We start from the raw sequence: 20760 nt of genomic DNA, 5'->3' as shown, positions 1-20760 counted from the left end.
AGTAAATCGACCACCACCAGGATGGCCGTCATTCCTTGTGACTTTGGTAGATCAGTTATAAAATCCATGGAAAGGTCCTTCCAGGGTTCGTTTGGGACAAGTAGTGGTTGTAACAGCCCAGCTGGCTTTCCTGTTTGTGTTTTCGCCCGCACACAGACAGAACACGATTTTACATAGTTCTCAATGTCTCGACGCATTTTAGGCCACCAAAAGTCCTTGGCCACGTTCTGAATGGTTTTATAAATACCAAAGTGCCCCGCGGTGATGGAGTCATGGCACTGACGTAGGACTCTGAGTCTTAATTCTCCTTCTGGCACATACCTGGCTGCTTTGAACCATAACAGTCCATCTCGCCAGTGGAAACTTACTTCTGGATCTTGATCTTGTCCCGCCTCCTGACTATATCGTTGCAGGTCTGCATCTGCCTGTTGTGCCCTTTTTTGTTCTTCTTCCCATGAAGGCTGACATGATCCCAACATTAATTTCTCCGGCGGGATCACGTATTGAGGCTGGTCATCATATTCACTGCCTTGGAATTGTGGCTGTCTGGATAAGGCGTCTGCTCTCTGGTTTTTAGCTTGAGCATGATAAGTAATCTTGAAGTTGAACCTAGTGAAGAACTAGGACCACCTTATCTGTCTCTGGTTCAGCTTCCTGGCTGTTTGCAGGCTTTCCAGGTTCTTGTGGTCGAAGCGCACTTCAATCTGATGAGAGCCCCCCTCCAAGTATTGTCTCCAGTTCTCAAAAGAATCCTTGATGGCTAGTAGTTCCTTCTCCCAAACTGTGTAGTTCTTCTCTGCAGGCTTTAACTTTCTAGAAAAGTACGCGCAGGGGTGCAGCTTCTTCCCTTCTTGGTCTAATTGCAGAAGGACCCTCCCGATGGCAAAATCCGAAGCATCGGCTTCCACGACGAAGGGGCGGGTTGGATCGGCGAAACGCAGAATGGGCTCAGTAGCAAATCTTCTTTTCAGCTCCTCAAAAGCATTTGTGGCGTTCTCTGTCCATTGGAATTTCTTCTTTCCCCTTAAGCAGTCAGTCAGGGGGGCTGTTAATTTGGAAAACCCTGGAATGAACTTTCTGTAGTAATTGGCAAACCCTAGAAAACGTTGTACATCCTTTTTGGTGACAGGTTGACCCCAGTCCAGTATACAACTCACTTTCCCTGGGTCCATCTCCACTCCCCCCACTGAGATTCGGTACCCAAGGAAGTCCAGAGACTTGAGGTCAAATCCACATTTCTCTAGCTTAGCATACAGATGATTTTCTCTCAGTCTCCTCAACACAGTTTTTACGTGCTGGTCATGGTCTTCTTGATTCTTTGAGAACACTAGGATATCATCCAAGTAACAAATCACATACGTGTCCAACAGGTCTCTAAACACGTCATTCATGAACTTTTGAAACACGCCTGGGGTCCCCGAAAGCCCAAACGGCATGACCAAATATTCAAACTGACCGTAAGAAGTCAGAAATCCTGTTTTCCATTCATGTCCCTCTTTCATTCTGACCAGATTGTATGCTCCTCTTAAATCCAACTTCGTGAAGATTTTTGCTGAGCGCAGGCGGTCTAGTAGCTCTGAAATCAAGGGCAGTGGGTAACTGTTGGGGATGGTGATCTGATTCAATGCACGGTAGTCGTTACAAGGTCTGAGCTCCCCCCCTTCTTCTTCACAAACAACAGGGGCGCTCCAGCAGGGGACTGTGAGGGACCTATGAATCCTCGCTTCAGGTTCTTTTCTAGAAATTCCTTCAGGGCCTCCCTCTCAATTTCTGTGAGAGAGTAAATTCTCCCCGATTTGATGCTGGCTCCTGGCACGAGATCAATCGCACAGTCGTAAGGGCGGTGGGGGGGTAGAGTCTCTGCCTCTTTTTCATCAAACACGTCTTTGAATTCCTCATACTTCGAAGGAAGGGTCACTTGCTCGCTCTCTTGTACTGCCCCCGCTAAGGTGTTCTTGATTCCTTCGGGTTGACAGTTCTCTTGACAATACTGAGAGATGAACCACACCACCGCCTCCTTCCAACCTATTTTGGGTTCGTGCTTGGCTAGCCAGGGCATTCCCAGAATCACCTCAAAGTTCGAGAGATCTGACACGTACAGCGAAATGAACTCCTCATGCCCAGGAATTTGGAGTTTCAATTCCTCCGTGGTGTGTGTCACCCCTCCTGACTTCAGGGGTCTCCCATCGATGGTCTCCACAGATAGGGGAACGTCCAGTTTCCACCTAGAAATTCCATAACGCTTGGCTAACTTTGCATCCATAAAATTCGTGGAGGCCCCACTGTCAATTAATGCAGTGGAGTTAAACATCACTCCTTGGGAAGTTGTAATCCGAATAGGTAGAACCAACACTCCTTTGGAGGGGGGTTGGGTCATTGGAGGGCCTTTATACAACGCTGCCCCCAGTCCACCGGCCTGCACTTGGACTGGGTGTTTTAGTTTCCCGACGGCTCTGCCTTCCCCCCTTTCAGCCCACAATCTCTGGCCACATGGCCCGGTTTCGAACAAAAAAAACATAGACGCTCTCGGCGGCGTCTCTCTTTTTCTTCTTCTGACAGTCTCAGCCTAGCCCCTCCCTGTCCCTCGGGTGCATTACCTGCCGTTCCTGAAGTGGAAAGGACCTTGCTGCGGGATGCCAAGGCTGAATATCTCGGGACCTCCTGTTTCTTTTCCAGGCGCCTTCCTTCCAGCCTGTGATCGATCTGTAAACATAGCCGGATTAGCCCTGGCAGGTCAGTGGGGGGGGGAGGTCCTGGCCAGCTCATCCAGAATTTCAGCATTCAGTCCACTTTGGTACATAAACATCAAGGCTGCCTCATTATAACCCGTTTCCGGGGACAAAATTTTAAAGGCATTAGTGTACTCAGAAACAGTTCCTTTGGCTTGTTTCAGTGCGCCTAACTGCCGCGCTACTGTTTCAGCTCGTTGCGGGTCTTGAAACATCTCGGTCATTTCTTGGATAAATCCTCTGTATCTTCCTAGGAGGGTATCCTTTCTCACTAGGTACGGGGTCACCCATTTTGCAGCTTCTCCCTCCAGGAGGCTGATCACGAAGGCCACTTTAGCACCATCACTCGGAAATTCTGCATTCCTGACATCCAATACAGCTCACATTGAGCCACGAAAGTTGCCAACTGATCACTTTGCCCCGCATACTTTGGGGGTAATCCAATGGGAACCTTCACCGCCGCGGCTGGAGGGGCTGCCCGCATCCGATCAACCGTGGCTTGCAAGGCCTGATTATCCGTTTTCAGCGCCTTGACTGCTGCCAGCAAGGTTTGAACATCCGTCTGCAGATCAGCCACATTAGCCCTCAAAAGTCTCTTCTTCCGTCTCAGAAGTGGGATTTGTTCCCCCCGCCGCTCCCTTTGACATCTTGTCACGGTCAAGTGAAGAGAGCGTGGAGGGTGATTTAGATGGCTCTGTCAAGCTGTCAGGCCCAGGACGGGACTCAGGAACCAGGCTTGTGGTTGAAAGCAATTCAGATTTTATTAAGGTAATATCCAAACATAGACTGCGCCTTCTCATGAAGCAACACAGAGTTATAGATCCTGCGACGTGGAAGAAAGTTGACAGAGCAAGGGACCGCTTTCCCGCCTGTCTCTTAAGAGGGGGGCAAATGGGCGCGAAGCCTTTCGCTCCTCCTTACCGGACACTCGGTCACCACCCTCCTGCCCCCCTTCCTCTCCTGTCTTTTCAACTGTCTTCGCGTATGTGGCGACGGGGGAAGCACGGGCCCCTCCTCTTCTGAAGTCTCCGACTCTGGTATGGGAGAGGGGGGGGTCAAGCCTCAAACTGTCTTGCAATCTCTTGCCGCTTTTCTCTGGCTCAGGAGGCAGCGTGGGAACTTCGAGGGAAGACTCCAGTTCTGTGAGACCTTCAAGGTCTCCGTTGCTATGCAACGCTATCTCTGGAATTTCCTCTCCTTCTCCAGTCTGCTCTAACGAACTGGGCCCCTCCTCCTCCATTTCTGAATCCTCATACCCCCAACCTGGCACCTGGTCGTCTGACGCCCTGACAGTGTGTATGGGATGGCAGCCTCAGTCTCAGGTTGACACCACGGTTTAAACATTCCTACTCATAGTGAATGTTCAGTGTACATTTATTTAGCAGATTTTTGTGAAGGGGCAAGCCTCTACAGTTGTGTGTTAACAAAAAAAATCATGATGTAGATTTTCTTCTCTGTTATTTCTAGGGAATTCCTTGGATGTGCTCTGTCATTGCTTATGAGACCCAAAAGTTTGCCTTATTTATTAGATGTATATTCCACCCTTCCTCCTGTAGGAGCCCAGGGCGGCATTAGCCCTGATGGCTTTTTAGAGGTAGCATACCCACCTACTTACTGGTGGGGAATCTAATAAAATGGGAGGGTTGTTCACCCATGTGTGAGCTTGGCATAAGAATACAAACAACCCTTTTTTGTTAAGAGGATACTGGACAAGATGGATATTTGGTCAGCTCAGCAGGGCAATTACATTCTTATTCAAATATTCAATCTCTAATTGACTCCTGTCCCCACACTATGCTACACATAAGCCTTGGCAAGTCCAGCAATACTAGAATGAAACTTCTTATGTATTCTCTCTTAGGAATAAACCCTAGTGTGCTAAACAGGACATTGTTTTGAGTAGACAAACCCAGGATCAGGCTTTAAGGCTGCAATCCTAAGTACTTTTATCACCCAGTCTTAACCATCTTTAACCAAAAGTCCCATTTATGTAGTACTAAATATGGGGAACTTCCAGACTGGCTGTTTATTGAGCATTCATCCAGATGTGTTTGCAAAGAGCTTAAATGCCATTGCCAGCTAGTGCTCGTTAGCCCACGCTTTCCAGTGCAGTTTTCCATTACTTTTCTTATTGGACTTTTTGAGATTAGAAAAGTAACAAGGTAATTGCATTAGAAAGTATAGGATAACAAACAGCTTTCCACATTACCAAAAAGTGAGGGAAGAAATCTTCATAAGTTGTAATTCTAGTATAACATTCAAAAAATATCCATACATTTCCTTGAACGGAAACAGAAGTGTTCCACAGCAGCAGCTCATCATGGAGGAGATGCAGTAATTCCTCTTTGCATATTGCAGCAGAAGTATGAGACACCTCCAATTTCTTGTCATGTGCAAAACTCCTCTTAGACTTTCAGCATCTACTCTTCTACTGAGCTTGTTCTGTTGGCATTAGGCTGTACTGCCTAAGGATGTTTTCATCAGGTCTGAAAGAGTTACAAGCATGTGTCTGCAGGAGCAGCGTTATCAGCTAAGACTGGCCTGGGAAACAGACACGTTGCCATGGTAACGGGTGATAACAGCTTGGGAAAAAGTTCTAGTTGTTTTCTATTGCTGTTCTGTGCTGTGCTGTCTGTGTCTTGTCTCTGAACTGACAGCTTCTCCTTGAAGGGGGGGGGGAACTCTACATGTCTCTACTGTAAAAGCCTTTGGCCTTAATGTCTAAATAAAAAAAGACTCTTAAACTTTCTCAAGCCTCTGTGATGATTCTTTACCATCTTACATCCAACGTAACGTGTTGTTTCACGCAAAAACCGCCAACCATCAACATGTTCTTCTTTCAGTCCACAAACTCAGCTATATGTTAATAAGCAACCACCATTTTCTTATTCTGTTAAAATAGTCTTCACAGAGGAGCCACAGTTCATTTTCATGCAAAACTTTGTAAAAATTGTTTAGGAGTGACCCACAATTACCTCACAGGCCATTGTAGTTTTATTTTGATACTTCTGATTCACTTGCATAACGACTTAATCGTTTCTCTGGATAAGCGTTTACAATACATAATGTGGCAATGAGAGAACATGCAGCCACTATAGTTAGGATTGCCCTCAAGGCTTTAAACCATCTGGGATAGGTGGGAAGGAGAGCAAGATCATAATGCAGGGCTATCCCTAATCCTATTATAACAGTCATTCCAGCTTGAATGGGGTCATCTTTAAAAAGCAAAGCAAGCCAGGCAAATAATGAAGGAACAACACTGTTAGCCAAATTAATCCAATCAGGTTTGGCAGGACTGCCTTCTGGAAGAGCAAATCCCCATCTGATCCCTCCTAAGAAAGATACTACACAGGCGCCATATGCAATCTGAGCAAACACCAGCTCTGGGTAGGATACCTCCTGGATAGCCATTAACAAAGGTATTGAAACAAATGGAATTAATCCTGCAAAGCCCAAATACAGAGCAGGCTTTGAAGAATCCTTAAGTGATGGCATGTCATATCGCAGCAGATCTAGTTGTCGAGGTTCAGGTTCTGGGGGCTTCTTTTTCTTCAAGTTGCAACAGGAGGAATGGAAACTCTGTGCCTTGGTTATGCTGGCAGATGAATGCCTAAAGAGCTGTGATTTTGGCAGGACACCCAGAATATTATCAAAAGGGACAGCAGAGCAGACTGCCTTACTCCATCCAGGCTGTGGAAGTCTCTGAAGATACATCATCTGCAATTACAAATGCAAAAACACTTCACTATTTGGCATCACTCAGCCTTGTGGTAGCTTAAGGAATCAACTACTTCTTATACTGTTCTTTTCAAGGTAATGCTTCATGTACCTGATAAGCTTTTATGGACTACAGTCCACTTTGTCATTAAAAATGTTATTAGTTTTTAAGGTGCTACTAGACCCATTGTTTTTGTTGCATCAGATTTAATCACTTTGATCTAAATAGCGTTCTGGAATAATAATTGGAGGAAATCCAGTGAATTGTTTTCTGTTTGTCTTGCATAGACAAGCCATCGACTTATTTCCCTTGTAGTAGTTCTAATGGAAGAATCCATGTTTAGTAGTGTATTTAGTGATAATGTCTCAAGGACATTAAGTATGCAGAAACATATCAAATGCTTACATCTCATTGAGACAAATCCTTCATTCCTGGATCACTTGTTTCCTGGGGTCTCACCATTAAGGTGTGTAAGTCATACTTAAGATATGATACCCATATCATTTTAGTTTGATTAAGTTGGTCCCAGTCCTGAGACATGACAGTACACCACCAACCAGAGTCTTGTCTTGGTCAGATTGCACCTAATGTTACTAGATAAACTCAGTATGATAAAATTTGAGAACATGTACTCTAGATCAGGGGTGGGAAACCTCCAGACCATGGCCCTAATTTGACCTGGCAATTATGGAGCATTCCAACCTTGATTTATAAGTCAGTCCTATTTATGATTTCCACTGATAATTTTGCTAAGTTACAGAACGAATACTATTAATAAGATACGAACACAGTCATTTTTCTGTCCTGGCATTTCAGACAAAGTTTAACAACATACATTACTGAACATATCAGCAAAAAGAAATTTCATGTTATTATATATACAATAATGCAAGTGGGGAAAAGTGACTCCAGGAAGCAACAACTTCTAGACTTTGGTGTGATTTGACTTCTCTAGTATCTTGTTACCTAATCAGAATGCAATAAAATTCTCATTATTTAATAATGAAAATGCAATTTAAAATTCTCAAACATATGAGAAACCCATCTATGCAAGAGATGTATACTAGATAGGCCACTGGCCTGATCCAGCAATCTCTTTTTATATGTTTTTACAAATGTTCTTTAAATGTGTGTGAATATTTTTGCATCTCAAAAAAGCTACAAAATAAACAAAATTTATTCTGACAAACAGATATTAAGACAGCTTTCTCTCACTTCTGTAAGCAATGAGTATTTTTATATAGACAAGTCTTAAAAACAAACCAAAATGCAATGGTTTGGGAGAACTTTACCTTGGAAGGAACTTGAAAACAGTATCGTAGAAGGCAGAACATTTTCACAGATCCTGAAAGACAGGGATGGTTAGCTGAATATTACATGTATTACACTGCCTGAAATATAACGCAATCCGCTCACTATTGTGCTGTGCTGAAGCAATTTTCCTCCAGTGCCAGCACAGCTGCATGAAGTTCAAAATATCCCAGAGATATTTGGGAGCTCAAGCCCCACATAGCCCATCAGTGATAACTACTATATGAGGTCTGAACATAGGAAATGAGTTCCAGCCACTGAATAATGGGAGCAGCAAGGAACTCAGGGCTTGTGACCCCTATGACAGTTGCAGTATCTTAGCTTGCAGGTATGTTTGGGGTTTGCTGGACTTGACTATGTATGCTGGTGGAGGATGTCAGTAGTAGTGGACAGCATCAAAGGCCTATTTAAAAAAAAGTTTTAAAGTGGCACACACATACAGCTGTTCAAAACAAAATAGTGTACTGTATAGATGCATATGCCCATTTCCCACCCATCAAAGGCAATGCTGGAGCAAGCCAAGGTTAATGTAACTTCTCAGTTAACACAACCCAGTAAAGAGAAGGCTCAGATTTTAAAAATTCTTAACAAAACCAAGTTTGTATTTCTCAAAGTTATTTTAGAATTTTAGACCTGTTAACAAATCACCGGCTCTACCAAGTCCAATAATCTGTTCAAGGGTGTTGCATGTTATGCAGCTCTCTCACAAGCAGAACTGCTCACTTTGTTTTCTCTAATGTAATCTGAAGAGATTTCTTGTTCTGTCTTCATTCCCTATACCGGGAATTCATTCTCCCTCCTCTTTCTAAGCCTCCGAATATTGCTGATCACGGTGGTACTTTGCTCCGCTTTTCCACGAGTCTTTTCCCGCCTGTAACAAGTCTATACATACTCGCCCTTTAGTAACAGGGAAGGATAGAGGGAGCTGCAAGAGAAGCATGTAGACAGTGGAGGTCACCAAATGAGTAGTCTGTGCTCTGGTATCAACCTAGGTATCAACGTTCGGCTGTAAAAGGCAGACAGGAAAAGCGCGACCCGGTGATTTTGCAGATTTCTACAGAAACCTCCCCCCAAATCCAAAGGGCCTCTACAGGGTTTTGTCTTTTTAAAAAGTACTTGGTAAAATTGTACCAGGTGGGGGAAGCACATGTACGCAAGATAGTAAAAGTATTCCTAGATTTGCCCTAAAAAAAAATTCCAGCAGCAACCTAAGTATAAACCATACTCTACCTGAGTGTGGGGACGAGTTTCCTGTCTTCTAATGTAATTCCGCCGGATGTGCGTAAGTAGCCTCTCGGCTTGGACCTGAGGCTAGACTTCCGTTCTTGTTTACTAAGAGCAGCCATGCGTATGTCGATCCTGTCTTTTCTTAACTGCTGCTCCCTAGCGTTCGTCAGTAGGTCTTCCTCTGAGATGCATTTTGGCAGGAATCTGCGAACAGTGCTGGACTGCAAAATGCCTGGCTGATTCTACCTAGATATCTTCAGTGGTATTAAACTCTAGCTATGGGAGTGTTCACACGTTATGTTGCCCCTGGGTACAAAACAACTGTACCTGTGTTCACATGTGGATCTTACTCGTCTGTTCGCGTGGCTGTGATTGTGAGAGGTATCCGACATCCGGACAATCCTTCCGAAGAACTTCCCTTGTTCTTTCAGTGGCCGCAGTCATCCGGAAGTGAGATCATTGAGAGCGAAAAGAGAAGGCGGGAAAGTTAAACCTAGTAAAAGGATGGAAAAACCTTAAAGCCAGCCTGTGGAGTTAATTTGTTCCAACAGTTGGCTAAGACAGGAGGCAGGAGAACGAGCCGAGGAGGAAACTGAAAGACAAGCTGAGTTATTGCCAACATTAGATGGGAGGTCTGAAAGTGACAAAGCGCTAAACTAGGTGTGGGAAACCTTTGGCCCTCTACATGTTGCTGAACTATATCTCCCATCATTCCTGGCGATTGGCCATGCTTGCTAGGGCTGATGGGGGTTGTAGTTCAGCAATGTCTGCAGGGCCAGTTCCCCACACCTGGGAAGATGGCAACAATCACTTTCCAGATTTGCCAGAACAATCCCATTCATATTTAATCAGAGGTAAGTCCCATTAGAGAGCCAGTGTGATGTAGTGGTACCATTAAGGTGTTGGACTAAGACCTGGGAGACCAGGGTTCGAATCCTCACACAGCCATGAAGCTCACTGGGTGACCTTGGGCCAGTCACTACTTCTCAGCCTCAGAGGAAGGCAATGGCAAACCACCTCTGAATACTGCTTACTTTCTTACCATGAAAAGCCTATTCATAGGGTCACCCATAAGTCGGAATCAACTTGAAGTTGGTCCATTTCCATTTTTTTCCAAGTCTCATTAATTTCAATGAGCCTTACTCCCAAGTAGAGTTGCCAGGTTCATGTCCTGAGACTGATCCTGTACCTTTAGAAGAGAAAGTTAGCCAAGTGCAGGTGTTCTTGCAACACTGTAAGGAGAAAACCCACAAAGTGGAATTCTCCCTCCCCCCCCCCCCGCACAACCTTTAAAGATACAGAAGACCTCTTGGTTGCCAGGCCTGGCCTCCAAGAGGTCTTATGTATCTTTAAAAGTTGTGCATGGGGAAGGAAATATTCCACCTTGTGGTTTTTCTCATTACAATGCTGCAAGAACACCTGCACTTCGCTGACTTTCTCTTCTCCTAAAGATACAGGATCAGTCTCAGGACATGAACCTGGCAACCCTACTCCCAAGTAAGTTTGCATACTTGCTGAGGAGGATCAAGTGTGTCTTGGATAAGAGGCTAGCTGTCTCTTGTGGGAAGAAGTGCGGAAAATAGAGAGGCAAGGAGGATGAGCATAGGAGCAAACAAGTGACAGAAATAGAGGAGGACTGCCAGATTTTGGAACACAGCAGCAATAGCAGCTCCTACCACACTTTGCCTTCCCCATGAAGCTATATTTTGTGACTGCTGACAGGCACACCTCACAGGATCAAACCTTATCTGTTAAACATATGTCTTTCAGTCATAGTCCCAACATGTTAAACAGCAGAGCACACTGCCTCTCAATAACTTCATCATAGACTGAAGATCTTCCTTTATATCTGGAAAAGCCTTTAAAAAACTCTCTTCCAGGCTTGCATAACTTAAGTTCATTAATAAAAGTGCTCAGAGACATAACTAATGATTACACATGATTTGTGTAAATGGAAATCTCAACCCTGCACATTGCCCTCTATGGCTGTGAACACACTGTATTAATGTGCATCCTACCTGGTAACCTAAATTTTGCTTCCAGGAACTCATGACTACATTTCACCATGTGCCAACATGCATCATAACCACTGACTCCTCCCCAGCACTATCTACCAGGGTATCTAGATGACGGGTGGCCTCCGCAACCTTCACACTAGGCAGGCAAATCTCCCTGCAGTCTGCATGCCCATCACACACCCCACTACAGTAGGGTCCCGCTTCCCAGCGCTCCGCTAATGCGGCGGCTTTCCTCCCCTCTTTAAAAGCTGCTTTTGCGGCATTTTGCGGCATTTTGGCGCGATGCGCCCCATTAAAGTCAATGAGGTTCTGCCTTACGGCGATTTCCGCTTTACAGCGGGGGTCCGGAACAGAACCCGCCGTATAAGCGGGGCCCTACTGTACCTATGTTTGTAATGACTGAATCACCCACTACCAGGATCCCTCTAAAATGTAAATGTACTGTCTTCAAGTCGATTCTGACTTATGGCAACCCTATGAATAGGGTTTTCATGAGGCTGAGCGGCAGTGACTGGCCCAAGGTCACCCAGTGAGCTTCTGTTCATCCCCTAAAGAATGGGTCCCTTCTCACTTCCCAGGAGGATCCCTCCGCCTGTGCTGCCTCTGAGATGGGCTCCCGTCTTGGATGAAACTTATCCAGTTTTAAATTCAGTCAGAAGGGTTTTTTCTGACTGGGGATGATTTCTTCCAGATAAGGAAGAAGCGTGAGATCTGCCACATAGTTTTGTTTTGATTGTTGGAGCCTGGAATTCGTCAGAATTGTCTGTCTTCCAGCAGTTCAGACAGAGCGAGGATTTTATGCTAGCTCAGCTGGATAAGTGACCCGTTTTTTTTTAACGGACTAGCAGGCAAACCTCCTGTCTACATTTATCATTTTCTTATCTATATAGCTAAAGAGATTTGTCAAAGTAACAGCAATTAAGATAACCTAGATGAGGTAAGACTTTCCTTCTTTATTTACGGAACTAAGGGGGAAGAAAATATAAATAGCTTATCTTTTTTTTTTTTTATTGCAAAAAGCTGACATGGAAAATTGCGTTTTAAAGATTACAACGGATGAGAGCTTTCTGATTGGGAGAGATAAGAAATCTTTTTGATTTATAAGACTTTTGTGTAATATATATAAGGGACTATTTTTTCTGATCTACTTTTTTTTTTGTTGTTGTTGACGAATCTGCTCATTCTCTCTGCTACTAGTTATTTGAACGCTGTGAACTAAAAGCTGTTTTTGCACTTCTGGACATTTAAGAGATAAGGACTGTCTAGCGTGTGACATTAGTTCGTTGGAAAGATTAACTCCTTTGTAACTGGATAAAGAAATAAATGCTCTTTGCTTGGGACATTGAAAATTGAAGGAGTTTTGTTCTTTTGGTTTTAAGAATGGCAATTAAGAAGATCATGGATGTACAAGAAGGGACTTTATTTCTAGACATGCTTCAGAAAATAATGGATGGGATTACCTCAATAAAACAAGAACTGAGAAATAATAGACAAGCGTGGAGAACTGAATTTCATGAAATGAGACAGGAGCTGAAAGAAACTCAGGATTCTATGAGAAAGGAGAATAAAGATAGATCTGGAAAACAAAAAAAGGATGAAAGAGAAATTAAAGGCAAGGTTCAATCTATGGAGATTGGCTTAAATATGGACATGAAAAAAGATTTGGATTTCCTGGTTGTGACGGATCCTGGAGATAAATATTACAGTTTGGAATACAGCGCTGTCTCTGAAGGAATTGAAGAGATTGGAGATAAAGATATTATCGGTTCCAAAAAATTCCTGGACTGGAAGGATTTGATGGAATTTGAAATGGAGAAAGTTAATAGAATTAATCCCTGTTTTGTGTCAATGGAAAAACCTTCAAGAAATGTACTAGTGTATCATGTGGAAAAGAGGAGCAGAGATGCGGCTTTGAAACAATACTTCAGTGTTACGTTTGGATTTGATGGTAAGAAAATATCTGTGATGGAGGAAATTCCTATCAGACTTTTATTATATGACTATAACAGCAAGATTTTTGGGTGCGTAAAGATGGAAGATGGACCCAATATGGATAATGACAGAAGAGCGATTTGAAACTACTGGACTCAGTAGATTTGATGAGTTGGATTAATTGACATGTTTATTTAGAAAAAAAATTGATTGACATATATCTCAAGGATTGGAAACTTCTCTTTGACTTTTTGTGGAAGATTAAAATGATATGATGTTAATGAGATTTGAAACCAACTAAGATAACTGCTGGAGGAAGGTGATTTTATAATCTATTAAGAGATAGGTCTGTTATATATTATAGATTTATAGTTGAATTATAGTGTTTTGAAATTACTGGATTTAGTAGATTTGATGAGTTGGATTAATTGACATGTTTATTTAGAAAAAAAAATTGATTGACATATATCTCAAGGATTGGAAACTTCTCTTTGACTTTTTGTGGAATATTAAAATGATATGATGTTAATGAGATTTGAAACCAACTAAGATAACCGCTGGAGGAAGGTGATTTTATAATCTATTAAGAGATAGGTTTGTTATATATTATAGATTTATAGCTGAACTATGACAAATCGGAAGTCAATATTTTTATATATATGTATTTTTTTTGTATTGTATTAGTTATTGATTTGTGTTGTTTTCTTTTTGTATTATTTTGGTTTTGAAAATTAGAATAAAAATTAATTGAAAAAAAAAAAAGAATGGGTCCCTTCTAATGTTCAGGGCTGGCTCAATAATGAGACAATTGTGCAGGGTATGGTGAATTGGCACACCTCAGCTTGTTCAGCTGGCCTGCTACCCACCCAGCCACCCAGTGAGGCAAGTCCCTTTGTCATCCTCTCAGTCTCCTCTCCCCAGCCCTGCCTCACTCTGAGAAAGGGCCAAGGGGTCCTCCTTCAGAGTCTGATCTTCTGGGTAAGGTGGCCAGGAAAGTGCTTGACATGGTTTGCTGCAGTGGCTGGACAGGCTGTTTTAAATGTATAAAATTGTGCCAGTCCTGGAAATTATAAAGCATACAGAAGAACAAGTATTGTTGAAGAACAATTAACATGGCTTCTATGAAAATAACTCTCGTCTTAGTAACCATTGAGAGTGTCAACAAGCATATGGATAGAGATGACCCATTAGACATTGTATACTTGCACTTTCAAAAATCTTTTGACAAAGCTTCAAAACAAAGTTTCAAAAGGCTCCTGAGCAAACTTAGCAGTCATTGGATAAGATGATGGGTCCTCTTATGGATTGGTAATTGGTTAAAAACAGGAATAAATGGCAGTTCTCACAATGGAGGATTGTAAAAAAGTTGATTCTCCCGCTGATCTGTATTGGGACTGGTGCTTTTTAATGTACTCATTTAGATCTGGAGTTATGGTGAGCAGGAGATTTGGTGATCACACCAGGTTTGGTGATCACAATTTGGGTGAATCTCTCCAATCTGGGTGAAGGAGAATTAAAATGGCAAATGCAGTTCAATGTAAGTAAGTGTAAAGTGACGCACATTGGGGCAAAAAAATCCCACAAACTAGTTTCACATATACACTAATGGGGTCTGTGTTGTGGTGGCTAACCAGGAAAGAGATCCTGGGACAGTGGTAGATAGCTTAATGAAAACATTAACCCAGTGAGCAAAAGCTGTGAAAAGGTGGATTTCATGTTGGGGTTCATTAGGAAAGGAATTAAAAATAAAATTGCCAACATCATAATGCTGTGATGTAATCACATTTGGAATACTTTGTATTTTTGTTGCTGTACCTCAAAAATAATATTGTAGAGCTGGGGAAAGTGCAGAAAAGGGCAACCATAATGGTGGTTATTGTTGTTATTATTATTAATTAAACATATTAGTCACTTGTTACCTCAAAAGTCTCCAAGCAACTTATATTTAAAAACATATACATAAATACATAAATTATACCATGGGGGAAAATCCCTACCTCTACAAAACATTCACATTTCAGACAATATGTAAAAAACAAAAAAGAGCCTCCCCCAGATGACGTTACCCTCAGACAACACTAATCTCCATGCTTTTCCTCTATTAATTCGTGTTCACCCAATACAGGGATAATCCTATAAATTGGGGGAAACCAGACTCCAAGCCATGCGAACTTGGAGTTGCAAATGATTTATTTCTGTGGTTTTAGATGAATGGATCACTTGGCACTTTCTGCTACTCCCTTTTCCATTCCCATTACTTCCACAATGCTTTCCTTTATTTTCCAGGAATGCTCATATATTTCCAGCAAATGGATTATTTTTTTCCCCATTTGATCCCTCAGGTTTGCACAAAACCAGAAAACTGCACAAGCAAACCACATTAAAAATGTATACACCAGATATTGCAGAGCAATGTCAAAAGTGTGTGCTTTTCATTTCTTTTATGGCCATGCTGGTAAGTATTTCCCCCGTGTTCCTGAAGTGAGGAGCCTACCTTTCTTTTGATCCCTCAGATTTGCACAAGAGGAGAAAACTGCACAAGCAAACACCACTACATCTATCTTGAATTAATTGGATACACTCCCCCAGATGTTGGAGGGGATGCGCAATGGCTGGAACATCACATGTGGGAGTGTGCCACAGTATAAAAAATTGGACTTTAATATTTAATGAAATTGAAATAATCATCCCCAAACAAATAGACAGAACACCACAACTGGCAATGTTGAACCTATTTGAAGGAGCAAACAAAGGTATAATCTACAAAACGCTATTAGGTCATTTATTGATGGCCGCCAGCATCACTGGAAAACATTACAAGGAGCTACAGTAGATTATTAGTATAGGAAAACATGGTGTCTTGCTTTCATGGAAAAATTAACGATCAAATTGAGAGTATCCCAAGGTATCACCAAGAAAGACAATTTCTATGAAACTTGGTATCCTTTATAGTTTATGTAAATAAAAAAAAACATGGTAGAGAGCCTCCACTACGTTACGCTTGAAGCTGGAACTCCTAAAACTGTATGTGATTAATGGTATGCGTTTTAAAGATTCAGAGCTTGGAAAAGTTACTTTTTTGAACTACAACTCCCATCAGCCCCAGCCAGCATGGCCACTGGATTGGGCTGATGGGAGTTGTAGTTCAAAAAAAGTAACTTTTCCAAGTTCTGTAAAGATTTATATTGAAATGTGCACGTGTCCTATATTGGGCTTTGTGTTTTTTAATTTTACCTCAAGAATTTCTTGATTTTCACTATATACGGGCTTTAAATTCAATATTCTGCAGCAAAGGGGAAGGGGGAATTTCAGGTTTGTTCTGGTTATGCAATTTTCTTTTTATGTTAAGCAGTACTCAAACAAACCAACTAACCTTATATATATATTATTTTGATCCCTCAGATTTGCACACAACTAGAAAACTGCAAAATGGTGTGCTGAAATTTACAATTGCCTGACTGTGCTTTTGCATACTTCTTGGGTGGGTTTTTTTTTTCAGGTGCATATGCACCTGTTTGCACTTTTGGTACTTAATCAGCCTAACAGAATCAACAAATCAGAAGACGAGGACGAACAAAAGGGGATGCATACTGGTATAAACAGGAAAGACTGAAGTTGCTTCTCATATACAAATTTAAATATGTGCAGGTGTAGACTACTCTGGTTTAATTGGAATGGGGGAAAGGGTTAAATAATTCTCAAAAGTGGACAAGCCCTGGCTATATTACATTATATATTACCCAGGTGTATTTTCAAAAGATTAATGGAATACTTAGAAAGTTTATTTGGGATAATTCTTGACCTCCTTATTCACTTAAAGCTTCCAATATTGGAAGGTGGTAATACATTCATTTATATCATAAGGCATATCTTTTAGCACATACAAATGACTGGCAAATTTCTCTTTCTATAAATATCCCAGCTTTGGTAATTGTAGAGATGGCTTATTTAACATCTCCTTTTATATGGTTAGTATTGAGGTCTATGTACAATAAAAAGAAAGGACCTATTACCACCTTCAATTTTGGCAACTAGAGAGACATGGCTTGTATAGTATCGTCAGCTGCAATTTGACCCATATACTCAGTCTAAATTATGGGATAATCCACATTTGAAGACAGATAAGCAGCCTTTTTTGTGAAAGAACTGGATTAAATGTGGTATATATATTAGATTAACGAATGTATATAGGCTCTGATGGAGAATTTTTGTCATTTTCTATTTTACAGTTTATGCATCATTTACTGCCAATACTGAATGGCAATATCTTAAATTACAACACTTGCTGCTGTCGCTTTATGAACCAACTGCTTTGAATGCTTCAGTGTCTCATAAATTGTTGAAGGGAATTATCTGATGCTTTCAGAAAGTTAACCGCATAACTGTTGTTTATAAATGCTTAATGGATCTTGGTAAAGTAGAAGTTCAGGAACTCAAAGGTGTGGAACAGAAAATTAGAATGTATCATATAGCATAAACAATGGCAAATTGCTTTAGAATCTATACAGAATGTTTCTTTAGATTTGAAATTAAGATTGATTCTGCAAAAATTAATATTTCAGATACATTGGACTCCAGAATGCCTTTATAGGAAGATGAATGCTAGATGTATAATGCTGAAAATGCTTTGTTGAGGCATATGATGAGGGCTTGTCTAGTGATAAATTATTTTTGGTCTGAAGTTGTCTGTATCAATTTTGTACTGGTGAAATCCTTGATATTTGCAAATGCTCCTGTACTTTAAAAATAAATTCCTGAAGTATGGGGATTAACGGAAGAACAACAAAAGTGGACTTTGTGAGCTTTTATGGTTGCTAAGGTCCTAAAAGGGTAAACACCCACCGTCTATCATGGAATGATAGGAATGAATATTATAATCATGGAATGAATATTATAATATTTTTGTTTCCTTTTTTCTCCCCCGTTGTTAAATTTACAAATAAAAATTTTTTAAAATTGGATTCATTGAGGATAAGGCTGTCAATGGCTACATATCATGATGGCTATACAGTAATACCTCAGTTAACAAAGTAAATGCGTTCCTGAACATTACTTTTAAACAGAAACTTTGGTAGAAGACGTAGGAATATCATGGAAAGAACAGGGATCGTTTCCTACATCTGCTCATAGATGGTGAGGGCAGTTTCAACAGGGGCTTTAAAGGGTGCCTACCTTCACCCACCCACTCCTCTTCCAAATCCTATTGGATCCTTCCCAGCCTTGGAGCCCGGCCTTGAAAGTTTATCCATAGAAAAGCAAAGCTGGTCACTTGCACCTTTTAAAAAAGCCTTCATTAAAAGGAGCTTCCTTCCTGGAAGTTTTGTTAACTGAGGTATTAATGTATATTACTTCCAGGATCAGAGGCAGCATGCCTTTGAATACCGGTTGCTGGGCAAATGAGTGTGAGAGAGTATAATTGCCTTTATGTTCTACTTTTGGACTTCCCATTGGCATCTGGTGTAAACACAATGCTGGATTAGATAGGACTTTAGTCTGATCCTGGAGAGCTCTTATTATATTCTTACTTGATGTTTTACACACAAATTGTTATGTATCAATTCATATATGCTGTATATACCATAAGTAAGATACATCATATCGTAAATGAGATTAAGTATACATCATTTCTGCTATACTAATGCAAAATGATTACAATTATAATACCCATCAAACAATTTAGGTTTGAATTCTATGGAAAACTTCCATATTAATTATTTCACTTCTTGGTGTTTAGATGCTCAGTTGAGGATTTAACTTTTGCTTTTCTCTGGTTTGCTGTCCAGGCAACTTTTATGCTGAGAAACCTGTTGTTGCTGTCTCACACTGCCTACCAATGAAGCATGTGTGGAGAATATATGTACTTGGCATTTGAAAGAAACAATTACAATAAATTAAATTAAATATATGTATTTGGCATTTGAAAGAAACAATTATAATATGCAGCTATTTCTGTCTAGGAGGATATTTTGAGTGCTGGAAGTTCTGTGGGAAGCTGTGAACAACATTTGGGTTTGTGAGTGTATGTTTGTGGACAACATTTTAGTAACTCCTAAAAATCAGTAAATATATGTTTCACAGCATATCTCATATTAAACTTTTTCTAACTGATCTAAATTTGCTAAATTTCATAGCATATCTCACATTATGCTCTTTCTAACTTTCTAAATCTAGTTTGATTTTTATTGGGTCTGTGACCATATAATATTTGTATTGATTATTAGGCAGGCATAATAGTTTTGTCTCCCATTCGTTTCTCCTTTGTTTTCAGTAACTCACTTTTTTCCCCTTTGTTTGTTAGCTTTATTATGGATGGTGCACTACAGAAATCAATTAGCTCTGCACAACACCTCGAATTGGAAAGCAGTGAGAAATGTATGGGAGTCCCTGAGAAACTAGCATCTTTTGCCTGTTTGTATAGCAAAGAAAGTCAGCCCAGTGCAGTCAGCCTTGTGTCAGTACAAAGGGGTTTGAGCTACAAAGCTGGCAGTTGCTGTTTTTGTGTGTTGTTTTCTATATTTACAGATTAGGCAGAGCTGTTTATTTCTGCCAACTTTTAAAAAATTCTCATTCAGAATTATTTGCTGGAAAGTTATTTAGTTGAATCCATATCTATTTGGGAAGGACAAACTGTCTTATTTCTTTTCCTTTGAATTGTTTAAAAAGGTTTAGGTTATATTACACAACTATTTATAGAGTTGACCCACTTTGATCAGTGAGAACATGCCAGAGTCAGAGAGCAGCCTTTTTGGAGTCTCTGCAAATTAGATTCCTTGGCCAACTAATCTACATTTTGTTGTAGAATAATGGATAAATGTTGGAATGAACCTATATTTATTTAGGAACGTAAAAGTCTGGTTAAGGAAAGTTGCTCTTGAATTTCTGAGAATCATTATTAAATGTAAATAGCCTGTGTTGGGGTTCTTTGCACCAGTGGGTTCTCTGATAAGCAGCAAACCACAGATATAAAATATTTAGAAGAGCTCTTTTATGCCTCCCGCAGGCCTGTGAGTTTTTCCGTGGAGGAACGGCTGTTTGTTCGGCCCACGTTCTTTGAAAGAGAGCGAATGAGTGTCTGCCCTTTTAAGAATGGAGTTTAAAGAGCTCTGTTTGGATTGGGGAGAAGGAGAGGGGGAAAGTCCAGGATGTATTAGGGCAGCAGGACGTTTGCGAGCAGTGAGGTGCAAAGAATTACGGAAGTACCATTCGAAGGCTGGTTTGTCAGCAGCCTCCGATAACACAAACCGGAGGATAAACGCTCACGCATGCGCAAAGTGGAAATGGTGGACGCGCGACCGTCCTGGGCAGGCTTTTTAGTAGGCGGCACGCGAGAGACTACTTTGCCTGGCTTGGCGAGCAAAAGCAGAAAGTGAGCGTGCGTGCGCTCCATCTTTGGCACGGACTGGGCCAGGTGGGTGTGTTTCTCTCCTCTCCCCCCCCCCGCGTGAGTAGCCCCTCCCCCTCCGGCCCCCGGCCGGGCAGCCATTTTGGGCAGAGCTTTGTTATGATTCGGTGTGGGGAACTCAATCTACACAGAGAGTGAAGGGGGGGCGAGTTGGGGCCTGGTCCCGTAAGCACGGCCTTGAGTGGAGAAAAGGGAAGAGGAGCTGGACTTGAGGCGGCGCGGAGTAGCAGCCAGTGTCTTGGGGGAAAGTAAGGTAGGGAATGAGCAAGGGGGAAGCCTAGAGCAGGCAAGGGGGCGGGAGCATAAACAAGTGGAGGTTCTGGGACAGGTAAGAAAGGGTGGTTGAAGGCCTGGTGGGTAGGTTGATGATTAAGAGAGTAGGTTGGGGCAGTTGTTGGTCGCGGAAGCTTTTGGGATACAGTA

At 41.6% G+C, this 20760-nt stretch overlaps 2 protein-coding genes across 10 annotated transcripts in view; one reads left to right on the top strand and one right to left on the bottom strand.

The window, feature by feature from the left end:
• Positions 1-5474: 5474 nt before the first annotated feature.
• TMEM69 (transmembrane protein 69) lies at positions 5475-9643 on the bottom strand. Of its 5 annotated transcripts, none has more exons than XM_061632840.1 (4): positions 8989-9643; positions 8482-8683; positions 7740-7792; positions 5475-6446 (listed from the first exon to the last, which is right to left on the bottom strand). In XM_061632840.1, the coding sequence occupies exons 3-4, from the start codon at positions 7779-7781 to the stop codon at positions 5724-5726; spliced, it is 765 nt and encodes a 254-aa protein (XP_061488824.1). In that variant the 5' UTR covers positions 7782-7792; positions 8482-8683; positions 8989-9643; the 3' UTR covers positions 5475-5723. The 5 variants fall into 5 exon arrangements, with proteins under 5 accessions (XP_061488824.1, XP_061488826.1, XP_061488825.1 ...); XM_061632842.1 differs by having other exon boundaries at positions 9313-9643; XM_061632841.1 differs by lacking the exon at positions 8482-8683 and having other exon boundaries at positions 9313-9643.
• A 173-nt stretch (positions 9644-9816) lies between these two features.
• GPBP1L1 (GC-rich promoter binding protein 1 like 1) overlaps positions 9817-20760 on the top strand; it is a 61696-nt gene continuing 50752 nt past the window's right edge. For 2 of the 5 annotated variants that reach the window (XM_061632837.1, XM_061632834.1), the window contains exon 1: positions 20079-20343. The gene's annotated coding sequence lies outside the window, so the exon portion shown is untranslated. Of the gene's footprint in view, positions 9840-20078; positions 20344-20400; positions 20591-20760 lie in introns of those variants that run through there. The other 3 variants (XM_061632833.1, XM_061632832.1, XM_061632838.1) reach the window with 2 other exon arrangements.

Source organism: Rhineura floridana, chromosome 6 (genome assembly GCF_030035675.1).
Source record: "Rhineura floridana isolate rRhiFlo1 chromosome 6, rRhiFlo1.hap2, whole genome shotgun sequence".
NCBI classification, from domain to species: domain Eukaryota; kingdom Metazoa; phylum Chordata; class Lepidosauria; order Squamata; family Rhineuridae; genus Rhineura; species Rhineura floridana.
Note: the sequence above shows the minus strand (reverse complement) of the source record. Positions and strands in the feature narration are given on the sequence as shown.